Below are 21713 nucleotides of genomic sequence, written 5' to 3'. Positions count from 1 at the left end.
ATTCTATTCTATCGTTCTTCCTGACATCTATCTATCTGTCTGTCAGACGGTCCATTTGTCCTTTCCTCTGCCCCTCCATCCATCCATTTATCCATCTATCCATCCACCCGTCCCTCCGTTCGTCTGTCCATCCATCCATCATTATGTCTATTATTATATCATGTATTTCTGATGTTCTATCTATCGTTATATCATTATGCTGTTCTATCAGTTTATCTATCCTTCTATTCGTTCTATCGTTCTATCTGTCTAGCTGTCTGCTGTCTGTTTTTCATTCGATCTATCTATCTATCTATCTATCTATCTATCTATCTATCTATCTATCTATCTATCTATCTATCTATCTATCTATCTATCTATCTATCTATCTATCTATCTATCTATCTGTCTATCTGTCTATCTGTCTGTCTCTCTGTCTGTCCATCCATCCATCCATCCATCCATCCATCCATCCATCCATCCATCCATCCTTCCATCCATCAATCATTCTGTTGTTCTGTCTATCAGTCTATTGTTCTGTTTATTCTATCATTCTATTTGTCTATCTATCTGCTGTCTTTCTCTTGTTCTATTATTCTATTCTATCATTCTTCCTGACATCTATCTATCTGTCTGTCAGACGGTCCATTCAGCCCCTCCATCCATCCATCCATCCATCCATCCATCCATTTATCCATCTATCTATCCATCCATCCATCAGTCCCACCGTCCGTCCGTCCGTCCATTCATCCATCCATCCATCCATCCATCCATCCATCCATCCATCCATCCATCCATCTATCCATCTATCCATACATCATTCTGTTGTTCCGGTGTTCTATCTATCAGTCTATCATTCTGTTCATTCTATCATTTTATATGTCTATCTGCTGTCTATCTGATGTATCTGTCGGTCTGTCTATCTATCTATCCAGTCTGATCTCACAAGGAAACATAACTATTTGTACTAATTCTAAGTATAGTAGCTAATTGGTACGAATTTGTATGAGCTCAGTCGTATGAAAATGTAAAATTTTAAAAAGAAGGCATGGCACCCAACCCCACCCCTAAACCCAACCGTCGTTGTGTGATAAGCAAATCGTGCTAAATTGGACGAGTGCGATCATACGACTTCATAGAAATTTACCACTAAATAAAAAATCTTTCTGTCATTTTATCTATCTATTTATCCATCTAAAACTGTGAGAAAAAAAGGATATGATAAAAAAACACACTTTTGAAGGGAGATGCTGTTTGATCACATGTGATTATATGATTGCATCATCTTACCTTGACTGTTTTTTCCCTGTCAGATATGGATGGATCTCCTGTGTTCATTCTTGGAATGGTTCTCTACAAGACTCTTGGCCTTATGCTGCCTGCTCCACGGTAAGACTGACCTCATCTGCACTCATCTAGATGAAATATTACAAAGATATGATAGGGATATTATAGAGGTAAGATCCCAGCTAGGAATATGTGTACCCTAGGGACTACTTAACCATCAAGAGTTTGAATTATTAAGCCTGTGAGAAACGACTTTATTAAAATAACTTATCAGGATTTATCGTATTACTATTTTTAAAGTTCCCTTTTTGAGAAATTGGAAACAAATTCAATTAAAGTGTGTATAAGATTTATAAATGCCTGACTTCTGAAACTTTAAAAATGATTTAAAAATTATATTAAGTATAGAATAAAGGAATAAATAAATTAAGATTTTATCATAATAAATGAATAAATGAATAAATAAATAAATAAATAAATAAATAAATAAATAAATAAATAAATAAATAAATAAATAAATAAATAAAATTAAAGTGTGTTTATGTGTAAGATTTATAAATGCGTGACCTCTGAAAAATGATTAAAAAATTATAATAAGTATAGAATAAAGGAAAAAATGAATTAAGATTTTAACATAATAAATAAATAAATAAATAAATAAATAAATGTAAAAAATTCAATTAAAGTGTGTAAATGCGCAAGATTTATAAATGTGTGACCTTTAAAACTTTAAAAATGATTAAAAAATGATTTCATTTATGTATTTATTTTGTGAAATGTCTTAATAAATAAATAAAGGAATAATTAAATTATGATTTTATCATAATAAACAAATAAAATTCAATTAAAGTGTATATATGTGCAATATTTATAAATGCGTGACCTCTGAAACTTTAAAAATGACTAAAAATGATTTTATGTATGTATTTGGTTTACGAAACGTCTTAATAAACGAATAAAGAAATAAATGAATTAAGATTTTATCATAATAAATTAATAAATAAATAAATAAACTGGTAAGTTAACCAGTTAACAGAACTTCTGTACAGTATATACTATTCCTGATACCTGCTGTTCTTTCTCTTTACTTTTTCTTTTTTTTTCTTTTTAAAATGTATTTTGCTGGATGGGTATATTTGCCATTCCAACTTTTGCCCATAGTAAGAAATAATTTCAGAGTCAGATGACATAAACTGCTGAAACTATCATCATTATGGCAGTTCTGACATAATGTTATTGCATATGTATTGCCTTTGGCTTACATACAGTATCTGGTGCAGTCATTGTTTATTATGGCATTAATAAGGAATTTGTCCTTGTATAAAACTGACTCATGTGTCTAATGTGTTAAAGCCTGAGGTGAAAACGTTGCACACTAAAACAGAACATGAGAATTTATGTTTTAGAGAAGCTCTTTCTTCCAGATTGCTTCTAAAAACAGAAGTAAGTACAATAGACGGCAGTGTTTTCTTTCCCAGTCTTTATGTCAGACTGCAAATTCTCGGTTATCCTCAGAATCCGTCTAGAAACTCGGGATCAAAACCTCCTGTTCCGTCAGAGGACTTCCAGTCAAACCTCTGGAGATGCGCAGGACAGAACGGACCTTTCCTGGTGTGGCTCCGAGCTGTCAGTCAAACCTCAGTAAACCTGAGCATGATTCCTCCATGGAGTTCCCACTGACAGGGAGAGAGTTCATGGAAGAACAGAGAAAAAGGGCAGTTGTCTGGATTTGAGCTCTGCTGAATTCACTTAAGACAGTAGGGAGATGGAGATCAGTACAAACAGTGGAGGATAACCGAGGTGTTACAGAGACACAAACATACTAAAACAACGCAGCATAGTGAGGGAGTTGTAAAGATGAATCCTGTTTTTGAACATTTAATCTTTAGATATAAAACATTGAAAAAAATGCTGGCTTCCACGCTATTCCTACATGTTGTCCCAACACAAATCGATTCAGTTAACATAATCATTTTCACAAATTTAAGTGGACTGAATATAAAACAATTAAGTTGTCCCCCTAAAAAAAACTTAAGAATTGTTTTGTTTCAACTCATTTTAAATAAGCAATTTGAACAAGCAGCAAAAGTCATGTTTTGAGTGTTCTGTGATGAATTTACTATGAGAGATTAAATGCTTTCAGGAAGTGTGTTTTAAGTGAAGTTTATTTATAAACTAATGGATCACGTGCTTATGATTGATCACAGCTGGTCCCGCATTAGCTATCATATGATTTACCAATCAGACAGATCCAAACGTACATAAATAACCAGCTTTTCTCACCTTAGTCATCTTTGTTTTGAAGAATCCCTCTAGCCATTCCCCTGCTCCTCCCCCTCTTTCCTAAATTAATCCAGGATAAGGCAGCATGGCAGCTCAGTGGTTAGCACTGTCACCTCACAGCAAAAAGGTCACTAGTTCAAGTCCTGGCTGGGCCAGTTGGTGTTTCTGTGTGAAGTTCTCCCCATGTTCGTGTGGGTTACCTCAGGGTTCTACGGTTTCCACCCACAGTCCAAAGACATGCGCTATAGGAGAATTGAATAAACCAAATTGGCACAGTATGTGAAGATTTTTGTAGTGGGCTTTCTCCGCATAAACACATGCTGGTATAGTTGGCGGTTCATCTAGTTTTCTACCGTTCTATCTATCTATCTATCTATCTATCTATCTATCTATCTATCTATCTATCTATCTATCTATCTATCTATCTATCTGTCTGTCTGTCTGTCTGTCTGTCTGTCTGTCTGTCTGTCTGTCTGTCTGTCTGTCTGTCTGTCTGTCTGTCTGTCTGTCTGTCTGTCTGCCTGCCTGCCTGCCTGCCTGCCTGCCTGCCTGCCTGCCTGCCTGCCTGCCTGCCTGCCTGCCTGCCTGCCTGCCTGTCTGTCTGTCTGTTGATCGATTGGTCCGTCTGTCCGTCCTGTTCTGTCATACTATTGTTCTAGCTATCATTCTATCATTCTATATGCTGTTCTATCTGTCTATCTATCTGCTGTCTGTCTATCATTCTATCCTTCTATCCTTCTATTATATTACTCTATCTGATTTACTTTCGTTCTATCCATCTATCCATCAAAGTGCCATCGTTTCTTTGTTCATTCATTCACCCTATTGTTCATTCTATTGTTCTAGAATTCTGTGTATTGTTCTATCATTCTGTCATTCTATTTGTTTAATTCTATACTCAATTGTGACCATTTCTGGGGCAGTTTGGATGAATGCTTACTGCTAAAACTAGTCTTGAAAATTGAATCATTTATTAACTTTATCTTAATTAATGTTTGCTAGTTGGTCAAACAGTCTTTAAGATAAAGCTATATTTACTGTATTTAACTAGCCCCAGAAAATATCTTGCTTGAAGTTAAATACCAAAAAATCATGACCTCGCAGTGGATGTTTTAAACCAAGCCCGACCTGCGAAGGCACTTCTGTGCTAAATGAGCCCTTTCCATTAAAATGTGCAGAATGGGGAGTTTAAACAAAAATCAATGCTGATGATAATGGAGGTATTGAAATGAATGAAATTAGCATTCCTCACTCAAGCATGAGCTGACTGCCGTGTGTTATTTTATCTCACCCACAGGAATAACACTGCTGTGAACTCCAAAGTGATCGCTGTGACTGTCCGACCAGAACCCAAAGTTACAGAAGCCCAGCTGGAGATCGAGTTAGCTCATCTAGCTAATGTAAGCCATAGTCAGATCTCAACACGCTTCACAAACACAACTCAGAGAGGATAATGCATGCCAGCATGGAGGTCGTGCATCTTTTAAAACATCCTATCGTGTTGGATACATTTACTGTTTGATTGGTCTGTTCGTTGAAAGGAGCATGAAAATATGCTATTGATACAATACATGGAGTCAGTAAATAAACATTTTGACACAAGGGAGAAAATCTACAGCCTTTACATTTCCAAAATCAATGATGTCATTAGAATGTTTGAAATACATTGGGTGGGATCTAATTATAATAATTACACTGTTAAAATACATAATTTTAAAAATAAAATTATTAAAATAATAGTACAAATACTTTAAAGCTTTCTATTATGTTTAAAGTCTCAAATCTATAGCATATAAATATTTTTTTTTTAATTTCCTTTTTTATTGTTCCATTTACATTCCTATACAAATACAAGTGTATGTTGCAGTACCAGCTGTATCCATTGTTTCTTTAACCGGCCAATCAACAGAGAGCAGCAATAGTAGACACTAAAATAAGCATTACAAATATTGCATATGTGTATGTTTTGGGCTAGATAAAAGCTTTATATTATTATTATTATTATTATTATTATTATTAAAAAATACATTAGAATGAACACAGTATGTAAAAATGAACAAACTAACAAAGGAATGAATGAATGAATGAATGAACGAACATGTATGAACTTACATTAGAATGAGCATATGTAAAAACGAACAAACTAACAAAGGAATGAATGAATGAACAAGTGAATGAATAAATGAATGTACAAACAAACATGAACAAATTAACATAAAGAACATACAGTATGTAAAAATGAACAAACTAACAAAGGAATGAATAAATAAATAAATGAATGAATGAATGAATGAAGACAAATAGACATATATGAACTTGTATATCAATGTTCAACTTGTATATCAATCAATCAAACATATGTAAGAACGAGCAAACTACCAAAAGAATTAATGAATGAATGAACAAACATATGAACAAATGATTGATTGGATGAATGTATAAATGAATGAATGAATGAATGAATGAATGAATGAATGTTCGAACAAACATGAACATACAATGAACATATGTAAGAATGAACAAACTAACAAAGGAATGACTGGCTGAATGAACAAACATACTAATGAAAGAATGAATGAATGAATAAATGAATGAATGTACAAACAAACATGAACAAACATACATTAGAATGAACATATGTAAGAATGAACAAACTAAGGAATTAATGAATGAACAAACATTAACGAATGAACGAATGAATGAATAAATGAATAAATGAATGAATGAATGAATGAATGAATGAATATGAACAAACATACATTAGAATGAACATATGTAAGAATGAACAAACTAACAAAGGAATGAATGAATGGACAAACATATTAATGAATGAACAATTGAATTGAATTATGTAAGAATGAACTAACGTTAGAAACGAATGAAACAAAGAAACGAATGAATGAATGAATGAATGAATTAATTAATTAATTAATTTAAAAAATCAACATTGATTTTCCTAATGCTCCTCATGTGTGGTCAAATTGATCCAAATCTTCCTGTGTAACTGTGTAAATTATATAAAAGCAACCATATAAATCAATAAAAAGATGGCCTTTTAAAAAGGAAAAAGAGTGCATTGGCTCTGAAATCAAAAGAAAACATGCTCTTCTGTTCCCCTTTGAATCCCTACACAGCCAATCAAAGACGAGCTCCACAAAGCCTCTGTCATATGTTTCAGGCTCATTAATCAACAGACAAATAGCAGTAATTAGTCCAATAATTAATTTGCCATCACCGGTTATTTCTCTCCTCAATGTGTCATCAAGATATGGCCCGGATGATTACAATGGGAGCTTTTTTTCCCCTCTCTTCCTCTTTTTCCTGTTTATTTCTTAAATAACACGACCTCTGTTTTGACATATGGGTTATCATAGTGAAACTTCTTTTTATCTGCATGTACTGTGAAATGTCTAATCACAGATTTGCTTGTCCAATTACAATGCGTGTGTTTTTTCATTCTTTTTTTTGCAGGGAACAATGAATCCATTCTGTGCGCTGTGGGACAGTTCTGTCATGTAAGTGAAAGTCAGGTTTTTTTGCGTGTAATCGACTGTGTTCTGATTTGTGAAAATGAGCTTTTAATACAATAACTTTATGGCCAATAATAAATAGTGGCGCTTGTTGAAATATGCAGCCGTTGTATCCATGGAAACACGTTTGTGCTGGCATCGAGGTGAAACAGTGGTTGACATTAGCAGTAATAGAATTTTGATTGTGTTATTCTCCGAAAATGCATTTGGTAAAAAATATATATTTAGACTCCTCTCGTCTATTGTCAACATGAGCCTGGTTTACTTTATTAATGCCCATTACTGGTCTTATTGTGCACAAATCAAGTATTAAAATAAATAACTAATGTGTGTGTATATGCATGGGTTTAAGCAAAATGATGATATTTGTTTTATTTTATAAAGGTATTATAAGATGTTTTCCAAATTTCAAGCGCAAATATTTTAATTCAGAGTTTAGAATAACAAATGTTTTACATATTTTGTGATAATAATCAGGGCCTGACATTAACACCCGCCAAATGCGAATAGATTTCAGCGGTGGCGGGTAAGACAGACACTGCCACAAGCCACTTTGGCTGAAAATAATTTTCCCGGATAATAATTCTTAAAAACAGAGTTCGACAATAAAAATGGCCCAATATGCATGCAAAGGCGATCTTAGAAATTGAGAAGCAAGCGACTGAATTGCGACTGACAAAAAAAATTGCGTTCGCGCAAGCAATAGAAAGCAGGTGAATACCAAATGAGGGGATAATCACTGATTGTCACAGCTGAGGTGATGCGCGACTGTTTAAAACGCATGCGCGCTCCCGTTTCCTTGCGTGAAGCAACTGTGTCTAGAAACACAACTGATGTGATCAGTTCTCTTTCAAATAGACTAGACAAAAAGTGATAAACATGCACCCACAGTCTTCCTGCTTTCAAGAGTTCCAGATTTGTCTTTTTGTAAGCAGCACCGGTTGCTTTCGCTTTAACCATTCTTTGAAAATATTAATTATGGGTCTAACGTTAACCGTGTGTGTGTGATCATCCTTTCATTATCACACAGTATGTTTTTTTTTACCTGCTTTGTTTTGCGTTATTATGGTTTATTTATCATTTTTTACAATAACATTGCTTTAATGAGAGATTAACTCCCCATTTATATGTAGTTAAGTGGTGATCTGGGACCTTTAGCCAGGACAGATTATTGCACATATGTTTTGTTAAATAAAAAGTATAGTATACAGCTATATTTTGCTTGTTTTGACACATTTAAAATTTGTGGCTAAGAAATAATTAATTGTTTATACTTGGTGTAGTCAGAGATAAATTTGGTAAATCCTTCATTTTGAGCTCTGAAAATTATGTGAAATAAAAACTAATTGTAATACTATGAAACCATGAGCCATTTGCTCATGATTATTGAGAAAGCTCATACAAGACACACAAAAAAATTAAATGAATGAGGAGGCATGTGGAAATAGTAATTTTAGCATGTTAAAGTCATATTTATGTGTAAAAAATATATTTTTCCAACAATAAAATTGTGGCTAGTGAAAATGGGGAGTGGCTAATAATGTTGGAAATCTACTAACCACAGTGGCTGGTGATCAAAAAAGTTAATGTCAAGCCCTGATAGTAATATAAATATGTTAATGATTAATCATGATCAGTTGCAAAATAAACGTTTGTTTTTACAATATGTTACACTGTTAACAGTATTTGTAATTTACACAGTATTTTACTGTAATTTGAACTGTATTTTACTGCAGGACAGTTATGCGGCATGTTACTGTATTTTAAAGTGCATTAAAAAATGACTGTAGATTTTACAGTAAAGTTAAATTGTTAAAAGTGTATGTATATATGAACACACACATGCATGTTTTCTCAAGATTTCTCAGTCATATGCATGTGTGTGCTCATATAAACATGGAAATTATATATACAGTTGTACAAAAATATGTTAACATCAGCTTTTATTCTATTTGTGATGATTACAATAAATCATGATGACAACACTATGAATGCATACAAATAAATGTATGTAACAATAAATACTTTACTTACAAACACATAACCATATTGACTCACAAATTAATTATGTACAAACAATTAACTAAAAGTAGTAAATCAAAAGAAACTCTTAGTGTTTATCTAACATAGTAAAAATAAAAAATGCTGGGTTCCACACAATTCCCACACTCAATAAAAGATTAGTGCTGTTGTTGTTAAAACTACCCAACACAATTCTTGTAATTTATTTGTTTTACGTTTAGTCCACTTAAATTTGTAAACCGTTAAGTTAACTTAACCGTTTTGTGTTAGGACAAAATGAAGGAATTGTGTTGGTCCAACTACCTGCTTAGGGGGTTTGTAGTTTCCAGCATCCTTTGCGTAGGATTGAATTAAGAGAGGGAAATATTGACAATAAAAGTAATCTTATGTGTTTAAAGTTAATAGAAAAACTTGTTACAGTTTAATCTTCACTTTAGTTTGAAGATTTAGAAGATTTTCATTTAATGCTTTGAGTTTTGAGATTACCACTTTGCAGAAGCACCCATGGTTTGGGTGTTGGCAGCTTAATTAGCAAAAATGCAGTTTGTTGCTTTGCTCAGTGAGCACTAACTGTCCTAAAACTAGTTCTGAGATCAGTCTCAATCAACTGTATATTTTACTCATTAAATATGCTTGTAAATGTCTCTTTTAGTTAGTTTAGGACAACTTCAAATAAAAACTAGGAGACTTCAAAATGTACGGCACATAATAGACATACAGTTGAAGTCATAATTATTTGCACCCCTGAATTATTAGCCTCTCTGTTTATTTTCTTCCCCAATTTCTGTTTAACGGAGAGAAGATTTTTTTCAACACATTTCTAAACATAATAATTTTAATAACTCATTTCTAATAACTGATTTATTTTATATTTGCCATGACGACAGTAAATAATATTTGACTAGATATTTTTCAAGACACATCTATACAGCTTAAAGTGACATTTAAAGACTTAACTAGGTTAATCAGGTTAACTAGGCAGGTTAGGGTAATTAGGCAAGTTATTGTAATGATGGTTTGTTCAGAAGACTATTGAACTATCTAGCTTAAAGGGGCTTATAATTTTGACCTTAAAATGTTTTTTAAAAAAATTTAAAACTTTATTTTAACCGAAATAAAAAAACAAGACTTTCTCCAGAGGAAAAAATATTATCAGACATACTGTGAAAATGTCCTTGCTCTGTTAAACATCATTTGGAAAATATTAAAAAAAGAAAAATAAATTCAAAGAGGGCTAATAATTCTGACTTCAACTGTACATGATATTATCATACCTTTAAGTTTAAGTCAAATAAAAATACAAATGTGTTTAAACTTTTATTTGATAAAATCATGTTGGGGGCAACACGGGGGTTCAGTGGTTGAAATTTCTGTGTGGAGTTGCTTTTGGCAATGTGGTGGCGCAGTAGGTAGTGCTTTTGCCTCACAGCAAAAAGGTCACTGGTTCGAGCCTCGGCTGGGTCAGTTGGCATTTCTGTGTGGAGTTTGCATGTTCTCCCTGTGATTGCGTGGGTTTCTTTCGGGAACTCCGGTTTCCCCCACAATTGCTATAGGTGGGCTATAGGTGAATTGAATAAACAAAATTGTCTGTTGTGTGTGTGTGTGTGTGAATGAGTGTATATGGATGTTTCCCAGTACTGGGTCGCAGCTGGAATGGCATCCACTGTGTAAAACATATGCTGGATAAGTTGGCGGTTCATTCCGCTGTGTCGACCCTTGGTGAATAAAGGGACTAAGCCGAAGGAAATCCTAAGCTGAAATCCTGCCCTCGATTAAAGTTCATCCAATGAGTTTTTTTTTTTTTTTTTTGGAGTGAACATGTTTTCCTGACACAAATCGATTAAGTTAACTTAATAATTTTTTTTTTAAATTTAAGTTGATTGAACATAAAACAATTAAGTTTTCCCAAAAAAACCCTTAGAATTGTGTTATTACAAATCTTTTTAAATAAGTAGATTGAACAAGCAGCAAAGTCATTTTTTGAGTGTATATATCATATATAATACCAAAGTCTATTATTACTATTATTATATCCAGTATAATCAGTGAATTTGCTCATTGGCAGGGGAATATTTAACTTTGGATTTTTAACAAAAGTGGTTTTGTTTACAGTTTTGGTAGTTGGAAATTATATATTGCCTTGCTTTATCTTTTAAATTACAGCATAAAAAACAAAATAGTGTGCTGCCAGTACTTATTTTACAGATTCGTAATGGTGTAAAATGTTATTCCCAATTCAATATTTTTCCTCAGTGGATTTCACTATAATTAACATAAATTAGAAAACATTTCCTAATGAATTTGTTAAAAAAAAAAGATCTTTTATGCTCCTTAAACACACAAAAACTCTTAAATATACAAAATGATTCTGCAGGGATCCAGATCAGGATGTTATTCTCCGAAAAGTGTCTCTCAGAATAGATGAAGGTCTAGTTAACTCAGCCCGTGACACAACCTTTAGCTTATTTAGGAAACAGAGCTGCATTGTAAAATTGTGGCTTCCTTCACTGCCCTTTAGGAGCCTGGTTGAGAATAATTACTTCAGTGTCACTAAAGAATGAGGAAAAGATGAAACGGACAAATCCCCGAACACTGCAAAGCATTGCGGTCGGCTCAGATGCAATCATTTTTATAGCTGGAGAAAATTGTATGATGGGAGATATTAGGATGCTGTAAACCTTATTTCCCAAGTTTGTTTGGAGAAGTACTGTCTATAGTCAATACAGTTCAAAAGTTTTGGGTGAATCTTTTTTTATTAATGCTTTTATTCATCAAGTATGGATTTGACCAACTAATTATGAAATTAAGAACATTCATAGTATTACAGAATATAAATGAATGCTGGTAATGTTTATTAGTAGCATTATTATATAGAATATTCTATTCATCACGGAACAACAGAAAAAAGAAAACAAAAATATTCAGAAATGCAAGTTTTTTGTTTTTGTTTTTTTTTAACTGTGTTAGTACTCTGTGTAATGTTACTTTATTAAAATTATTTCAGGAAGACTCTGTGATACTTAAAACTAGACATATGTCTTCCTAAAATTCGGCTTGCAGAATAAAGTTATATTTTAAAATATATGAATGTTTTTAATTGTAAAAAAGTAATTACAATATTACAAGCTTTACAATATTACAAATGCAGCCTTGTAAGAATACATTTCAAAATATTAATAGAGCTGATGCAGTGGAGCAGTAGGTATTGCTGTCGCCTCACAGCAAGAAAGTCGCTGGTTTGAGCCTCGGCTGGATCAGTTGGCATTTCTGTGTGAAGTTGGCATGTTCTCCCTGCATTTGCGTTAGTTTCCCCTGGGATTTTTAAAATATCGGTGTGCCTGTTAAGTAAAATATGTCACAGTTTAATAAAATGTCTAATATCTTTTTTTTTTCCTATTGATAAACCATGTTTATATAACACAACATACATTTTACAAATGTAATTCTGTTTTATTCTGTAAACTAGGGATTGCATTTCTTACTAATTTAACACAAAATTGTAGAATTTATTTTTATTTTTTTATTGTTTTTATTTATTTATTTATTTATTTATTCATTCATTCATTCATTTATTTATTCATTCATTCATTCATTCATTCATTCATTCATTCATTGAACAAAAAAAGAAAGAAACCACAAAACCAATGTTTTATTTTTTGTTTTTGTTTTTTTGTTTTAGTTTTTTAATCATCAGTAGAATTATGGAATTAATAATTTGCGGAATAACCCTGATTTTCAATCACAACAAATGAATCCGTTTGCTATTCTGACCTATTGTCATTTTCTTGCTTGAAAATAATGCTCTAAATGATATTTATTGGAATGTTTTTGATTGCAGACCTGTATAGAATAAAACACAATTGTATAATTTAGTTTTATTTATCATTATTTTTATTTATTTATTGTTTATAAATTAATTCACTCCTTTATTCATTGAACAAAGCAATGTTTTATTTTTTCTTTATTCATCATTATTTTTATTTATTTATTGTTAATTATTGTTTATTATAAATTCATTCATCAACTCATTTATTCATTGAACAAACCAATGTTTTATTTTTTATTTTATTTTATTTTATTCTCTCATCAGAAGAGTTAAGAAATTAATATTTTGCGGAACAGCCCTGATTTTCAATCACAATAAATAAATGCATTTGCTATTCTGACCTATTGTCATTTTCTTATTTACAAAAAAAAAAAATGCTCTAACTGATTTTTATTAAAATAACAAATAAATACATTAACAGACCTTTATAGAATAAAACAAATATTAACATTTTACTCAAACCCATATCTTGTAAATCCAGTAAAGCAGAAGTGGTTTCCAGAGCTGTTTATATACTTGTTCTTGATATTTTCTTTGCCATTCAGATGTAGTTTTTTTATTTAAGTGACCCACTGTCCATCTTCTATAGGGAACTAGGAAAGCTCTTTTTTTTGTCAAAGGCACAGCTAAAATGGACCGACCCATATGGGGATTGCACCTAAATCTTTGGGTTCAGGTCTTTAAACCGGTAAACTACTCCCACCTCTGTCAGTATCATGAGAAATCTCTTTGTCTGAAACAAACATTGTGTGCTGGACTTAGAGAATCTAATTTTCTCTATTGTCACTTGTGCTTGTGTCTATAGCTCAGATTCCCTCTTCAGAGACATGGGGTCTCTTCTTTGCTTTTCATCTGAGTCCATTTGGATTTGGCAGCCTTTTCGCCTTTGTTCCCTCTTGTGCAATTAATAACGCACATATTTCTTTCAGCCAGGCTGCGTGGTGACAGGTGCTTTGGAAGGGATGTTTTCTGGAAACGCGAGTCAAGTTTGGACCACAATGCTAGCAGCTTTTACATCATTTAATAATTAGTAACACACAGTTAGGTCCAATATTTGAAAATCGACACAGTTTTAACATGTTTGACTCTATACACTAACACAAGGGATTTGAAATTAAACGAACATGATGTGCTTTAACTGCAGAGTGTCACCTTTCATTTTTATTTACATCCAAATCAGGTAAACGGTGTAGGAGTTACAAACAGTTTGCATATGTGCCTCCTACTTGTTAAGGGACCAAAAGTAGTTGGACAATTCGCTTCTCAGCTGTTCCATGGCCAGGTTTGTGGTATTCCCTTATTATCCCAACTACAATGAGCAGATAAAAGGTCCAGAGTTAATTTCAAGTGTGCTATTTTTCTTCTGCAAACAAACAACTGTTACTGTCAACTCTCAAATTAAAGCTTAACAGTCTGCAGTTAAAGCACATCTTGGTTCATTTAATTTCAAATCCAATGTGTTGGTGCACAGACCCAAAATGAGGAAAATGTCGATGTTCAAATATTTATGGACCTAACTGCATATGGGTCTCGTCATGTGTCATTTTTTTTCTGTGTCATTAAAAGGGTTGAGAAGGTTACTTAACTAATCACTAATTGCATAATTAAAATTGTATTTTAATGACTAACTCTTATTACTTTGTCTGAAAAGTAATTTAATAACTCAATAAATAATTGATTTACTTGACTCCATACGACCAAAAAAAAATTAAGCTCTTTTGATTCTTTATTAAAAATGAATAATTAAGAAAAGAAAAAGATTATATGTATCTGTCCTGCAACATTTAAAAGTAGTGATACCATATTTTATACATTCCATACTGTCATCAACTTCTTGTTTCATCTTGATAAATGTAAGTTTAGTTGAAATTATATGAAGAATTATTCTGTGAAAGATGTTTGTATAACAACAAATATAAAAATCTGCTTCTCTGATTTGTTTGATTTCTCTGAATCTGAATTGTTGAATTTATGTACAGTAATTAAGGCAAGGACATCATAAGTAACGGTATTAGATTACCTAAAAATGAAAAGTAATCCATTACTTTTAGTAATTTAACTACAGTAATAATTATTGGTGAATAATTGCAGCCAGCATGAGTCATTTCCATATAGTTTTTAAATATATTGTGCTAATAGTGTTATATTTATTTTAAGTATAACACTTGCATCATTCTGTAATAGCGATAAGTGACCCTTTTCACATTTCTGGGTTTCTCAGCAACAGAAGTCGTCATAGTTGCACTGTAAACCCAATAAGTTAAGGCAACTAAACCGTTTGAGGAAACCGACTGCTACAAACCCATTTGAGTTAAAAATTAATCTATATGAGTACTGTGAACTTACTCCATTTAGGTTGGAGTAATGAGGTATTTAATTAACTCATTACCTTCAATACAGAGTATTCAACTCAAATGAGTAAAATTAGCTTTCAGTCAATTTTGAGTTAACCTACACCCATTTCATTTGATCAAGTTAACTGTTGGGTTTTACAGTGTGGGTAAACTTAGAGTGCAGTGAATGGGAGAGTATAACAAATTATTTTTTACAATCCTATTTGCAGAAATAATAAAAGAATAACTCCACTATGGTGCTATCAAGATTTTCAAAGAAGAAAAAAAAATAGTGTGAGACAGACAGAGAAGAGAACAACGTCAAATTTACTCTCAGCCCAATAGACGCTGCATTAAGTAGAAACTCATTCATGTCATTTGACGCAAAGGTGCCATAATACATACATAAATGCATATAAATCTTCATAGATTTAAAAACAAAATCTTAATATTAAAACTTTCAAGGATTTTAGATTATGATGACGTTAAACGCATCGTAACAGTCTTGTGAAAAGGGGCTGTCAAGCACAGAAAAGCTTTTTTTTTCAATGAGTAAAGACCTTTCACCTGAAATGAAATTCTGTTTGCATTTATTCACCCACATTTCTTTCCAAATCTGTTTGATTTTGGTTATTCTGTAGACACAAAACAAAAGTTCAACTGGTTATTGAAAATTAATGGTGTTCGAAACATTGTTTTTAGCTTGAGAAAATCTTATAAGTGGATGTATTGTGTTGGTAAATTAAACGTTCACACTTTTTGTTCTTTTTGAAGAAGTGCTGTATAAACACTGAAATAAGACTACTTTTGAAGAAAAAGTAATAGATATTTTTATTCGGCAGGGATTTATCAAATTGACAAAAGTGACAGTGAAATATATTATTCTAACACAGTATATACAGATATGTGATCTATATCAACACATACTGTTTGTTTGATCTTTCTATTCATTAAAGAATCATACAAATATTAAATATATTGTATATGATAAGCAGCATAATGTTTATTAAGCTCCACATTATCATATTAAAATAATTTCTGAAGGATCACAAGGAAAAAATACATTTTAAAATATATTAAATTCTTTTTATAAATAGATTCTTTTTTACTGTATTATTGTATTTAAACAAGATATACTTGAGAGTATTCCATACCATAAAAGTGATGATTTTGGCATGCCATAAGAAGATATTTCAACTTTTTTTTAGTAAATGTCAATGAATTGACTTATATTTGATGCACATAGGATGAAACGCAATAAATAAATATGCAAATTAGAAAGCCATGCATGCATCCGTCAATATAATAACAGAGTTTTAATTAAGAATGAACTTCCCATTAACATGCTTGTTGAGTGTTATGGCTTGTTTTGTTATGATCTTTCTCAATAATTACATGATATCTGTGTAATTCCAGTCATTTAATTATTTACTTATTTAGTCGGGTCTTCTCCGGTCCATGCTGCAAATTGAAAACGGCTTCTATTTCATCTTAATCATCTTCAATATGAAAATTACACGCTGGCTTCAGAAGCAATATGAGCCAGACCTCTCTGTGCGCTGACCGATAAGAAACACAGAGAAATCGTATTTACCAAATTCAATTTTCATTGAATGAAGGGGCCACCCAAATCTGCCCCCTTGTGTGTAATTTGAGCCACTGGGATGGATTTTAGCCTTGCGTTGTTATTATTAAGGCAGCTTATAAAGAAGGAAGGGTCTCTGCCCTCAAACGCTCCCGCATATAAACAGGCTCACATTCAGAGCTGCTCTTATTGGACTCAAATAATGCAGATTTCATGCCTATTCATGACGAATTTGAATACATTTGCTGTCGAGTTTAGTCTGTAATCTGTTTGCGTGGTTATTTACGTGGAGGCATGTTCATTAATGCATTTATTCGTTAACTTGTTTACTCTGTGTGCACAAAATCAAAATTGCTCTTTGCAAGCAACACATTACAGAACACAAATGCACAACTCTATCAGCTCTCTCTGGCATGATTGTGCATATTTTGAGGTGCAATTTTAATTAGCCCCAAGAGATTTCTCAAACATCAAGGGGGAAACAGCTGCTGATTTCAGTGGACATTCGTATCATAACTCTGAGCGCTTCTTCTCAGAAGTGTTTATGTGTGTACAACATCATCTCATCATCTTAGCTTTATTCGTCTCCTGAGGAGTCATTTTCGTGGCAATCATGACAGCAGATTTACTTGACAAAACCTAAAACAATTCACCAGTAATGCAATACATTTAGTGACCAAACAGTTATAATAATATGTGAAGAAAGTATAAATACATTACACAAAAAACTTTCTCAGAGAACAAAAATGATACAAGCTCTGCGTGAGTGAGAAATTTCATATTTTTAACCTCTGACATTTAAAGGATAAATCAGACAAATTCCACTCATCTTGCTCTGAACTTTGAATGGAACTTACTTTCTTTTGTGGAACAGAAAAGGAACATTTTGACACCTTTTTAGAGTCTTTTTTCCCATTAATTTATAATGGCTGGAGACCCGTCGAGCAGCAAAAAAGGCCACAGAAGCAGCAAAAAAATAATAGTCAAAGTCCTTAATAGACATTAAAATTTGGAAAGCAGAGAAATTGAAAAATATCAATTTAAAAAATTGAAGCTATTATTCACAATAAATATTACTCTCAAAAATTAATTCAATCTTTTCAATGAATCATATTACTCTACCTGACAAAAGTCTTGTCGTCTATCTCAATTGTAAGAGCAACAAATAATAACTTGACTTTTAGTTGATCATTTGGAAAAGTGTCAGAAGGTAGATTTTTTCAGATGAATCATCTGTTGAACTGCATCCCAATCATCACAAATACTGCAGAAGACCTATTGGAACTCGCATGGACCCAAGATTCTCACAGAAGTCAGTCAAGTTTGGAGAAGGAAATATCATGGTTTTGGGTTACAGTCAGTATGGGGACGTAAAAGAAATCTGCAGTGTGGATGGCAACATCAACAGCCTGAGGTATCAAGACATTTGTGCTGCCCATTACATTACAAACCACTGGAGAGGGTGAATTCTTCAGCAGGATAGCGCTCCTTCACATACTTCAGCCTCCACATCAACGCACCGCAAGTTCTCAAAGCAAAGAAGGTCAAGGTGCTGAAAGATTGGCCAGCCCAGTCACCAGACATGAACATTATTGAGCATTATTGTCTGGGGTAAGATGGAGGACGCATTGAAGATGAATCCAAATAATCTTGATGAACTCTGGGAGTCCTGCAAGAACGCTTTCTTTGCCATTCCAGATGACTTTGTTAATAAGTTATTTGAGTCATTGCAGAGATGTACGGATGCAGTCGTCCAAGCTCATGGGAGTCATACACAATATTAATTATTTTTCCACTGCACCATGACTTTATATTCTATACTGTACGTTATTTCTGTTAAGTGACAAGACTTTTGTCTACGCAAAGTCGGACTTTACTGTCCAAATTAAATAATTAAAAGGCATGATTATATTTTATTTTGGTAAAATAAGCGTAATCTAGAGGCCTTTGCCTTTCAAATAAGCCACTTCTGATGGAAAATGATCAACTAGAAGTCAAGTTATTATTTGTTGTTCCTAAAACTTGGGTAGGCGACAAGACTTTTGTCAGGAGGTTTAGATCACACAATCTCTATATATAGATCTTTTTTCTTTATTATTAATATTATTATTATTTATATTATTATATACAAAAATAACTTCTTAAAAATAATTAGCATTATTAACATGTGTTAATATGTTTGTTTCCTAGTATTTTATACTTTTTTATTATACTATATATTATTATATTTTATTATTAAAATTTTTTTATACAAAAAAAAATTATTGAGGACCATTTCCTAAATACTCTGTAAAACCAAAATTTATGTTTCCAATTGTGAAAAAAAACCCTGTTGGAACATTTATTTTTAAGTGTTTTATAAGTGATGAATCAGATTTATTTGATTCTTGATTATGACTCACTCAATCAAAGCTCCAGTTTCTGTGACTCACAGCTCACCGGAGAGAACGATTGTCAATGAATAATGACTTACACGTTTTGTCTGTTCTTTAGATATTTTATATTTTTCTTCCAGATATATAACTCACATATTTTACTGACCACTTTCATGGTGCTTCGGCATCCTTTTGAAACATGAAAGCTGTAGTTTCCCTTTCATTGTAATAGCATAGAAAACAAGACCAGCACAGCCAATTGAACTTTGTCTTTTGTGTTCCACAACAACAACAACAACAAAAAAGTGAAAGTCATACACAGATTTGGAAAAACATGAGGTTGGAGGACAAACTGAGGTTAAACTGTCTAGAGCGAATTTCTCATTCATGAACATGAATGGTTGTTGTCGATTGTTATTTGCAAGGGAAAACAATGAAGTTTATTAATTTCTGCCTCAGAAAACCCTCAGTTTTGGTGCACAGAAGCACTGAAAGCAATTATGGTAATGAGTAACAGAAGGAAAAATGGAGGAAAATGTGTTGTGAATACCTGAAGTCACCATTACAATCCTGTTTGCTTGTAAGCCTTGTTCTCTTAAAAGGCGTACGTTACCCTAAACATGGCTTCGGGATAGCTTTTGTATATAATCAGATTCAAATTATTTCTCCCCCCTCTCAGCACAACTGATGAGCGGTTTCTCAAAAGCTATCAGGGAAGGTCTGGTGTATGTCCCAGCGTTGCGAAAATGATAAGTTATCCTGATTTAAAGGCAGAATCTTTCTCTCTCTAAGGCCAAATGTTGCTTATCTCTACATCGCTCATGCAGACTCTCGCTTGAATACTTACAACTCTATCAATTTTCACCTGTATGAAAAAGCACAGGACGGCCAAGCTTTGACATAAATCTCCATTTTTTTCTCATAAAATGGGATAGAGGTGATGATTGGAATAGCAAAGTTCCTGTAATGGCTTGCCACTAGCTATTTTCAGAAGAGCAATTTTCTTATGTGGGTGTTTGTCATATTCAAATCAACATTTATTTATTTCTTTATTTGCTTCATTCACTCAGTCTTTCTTTCTTTCTTTCTTTCTTTCTTTCTTCTTTCTTCTTCGTTCATTGCTGTATACAGTGCTCAGCATAAATGAGTCATTTTATCAAATTCTCAGTAAATAAAGGTAATATATTTTGGTGCATTTGAACAAAACAGATTCACTAAACAGATATGCTCATTAAAATATATTTAATCACCGAACATCCTTAGACATACAACGATAATACAGTGCATCTGGAAAGTATTCATAGAGCTTCACTTTTTCCACATTTTTGTGTTACAGCCTTATTCCAAAATGGATTACATTCATTTATTTCCTTAAAATTCTACACACAATACCCCATAATGACAATGTGAAATAAGAGTTTTTGAAATTGTTGCGAATTTATTAAAAATAAAACCTGAAAAATCACATGTACAGAAGTATTCACAGCCTTTGCTCAATACTTTGTTGATGCACCTTTGGTAGCAATTACAGCCTCAAGTCTTTTTGAATATGATGCCACACGCTTGGCACACCTGTCTTTGGGAATTTCTACCCATTCCTCTTTGCAGTACCTCTCAATCTCTATCAGGTTGGATGGGAAGCGATGGTGTTCAGCCATTTTCAGAGCTCAGATGTTCAATAGGATTTAGGTCTGGGCTCTGGCTGGGCCACTCAAGGACATTCACTGAGTTGTTGTGAAGCCACTCCATTGATATTTTAGCGGTGTGCTTTGGGTCATTGTCCTGCTGGAAGATGAACCGTACATTGCTGCATTCATCTTTCCCTCTATCCTAACCTTCCCCAGCCTGTGCCTTGAGACAATCCTGTCTCGGAGGTCTACAGACAATTCCTCTGTCTTCATGCTTGGTTTGTGCTTTAACATGCACTGTCAACCCTGGCACCTTATATAGACAGGTGTATGCCTTTTCAAATAATGTCCAATCAATTGAATTTACCATAGGTGAACTCTAATTAAGCTGTTGAAACATCTCAAGAATTATCAATGGAAACAGAATGTACCTGAGCTCAATTTAGAGCTTTACGGCAAATGCTGTGAATACTTATGTACATGTGATTTTTCAGGTTTTTTTTTTTTTTTTATCTTTTTTCACATTGTCATTATGGGATATTGTGTGTAGAATTTTGAGGAAATAAATGAATTGAATCAATTTTAGAATAAGGCTGTAACATAAAAAATTTGAAAAAAGTGAAGCTCTATGAATACTTTCTGGATGCACTGTACATTTAAATCAATGCAAAATATATGTAAAAAATGTACAAACTAAAAAAATTTATATATTTTAGATTTTTGCTCTTTTTCAATTTTTATTTATTATATTTCCATAACATGTACATGTGTCCTACTCATTTTTGAATGCTATTGTAAGTTATTTTGTTAGATTAGCTTCAGATTTGGCTTCAGTACTAACTAAACTAATGTATAAGCACACATT

The 21713-nt window shown here is 32.8% G+C and overlaps 1 protein-coding gene across 1 annotated transcript in view; it reads left to right on the top strand.

Moving 5' to 3' along the window:
* adgrb3 (adhesion G protein-coupled receptor B3) overlaps nt 1-21713 on the top strand; it is a 368994-nt gene that overhangs the window by 234176 nt on the left and 113105 nt on the right. Inside the window, exons 14-16 of the mRNA XM_056470574.1 lie at nt 1293-1368; nt 4847-4949; nt 7021-7064. Coding sequence (XP_056326549.1) covers nt 1293-1368; nt 4847-4949; nt 7021-7064 — 223 coding nt within the window. The remainder of the gene's footprint in view (nt 1-1292; nt 1369-4846; nt 4950-7020; nt 7065-21713) is intronic.

Source organism: Danio aesculapii, chromosome 13 (assembly GCF_903798145.1).
Source record: "Danio aesculapii chromosome 13, fDanAes4.1, whole genome shotgun sequence".
Classification (NCBI taxonomy): Eukaryota; Metazoa; Chordata; class Actinopteri; order Cypriniformes; family Danionidae; genus Danio; species Danio aesculapii.
This window is presented reverse-complemented; position numbering and strand designations above follow the sequence as displayed.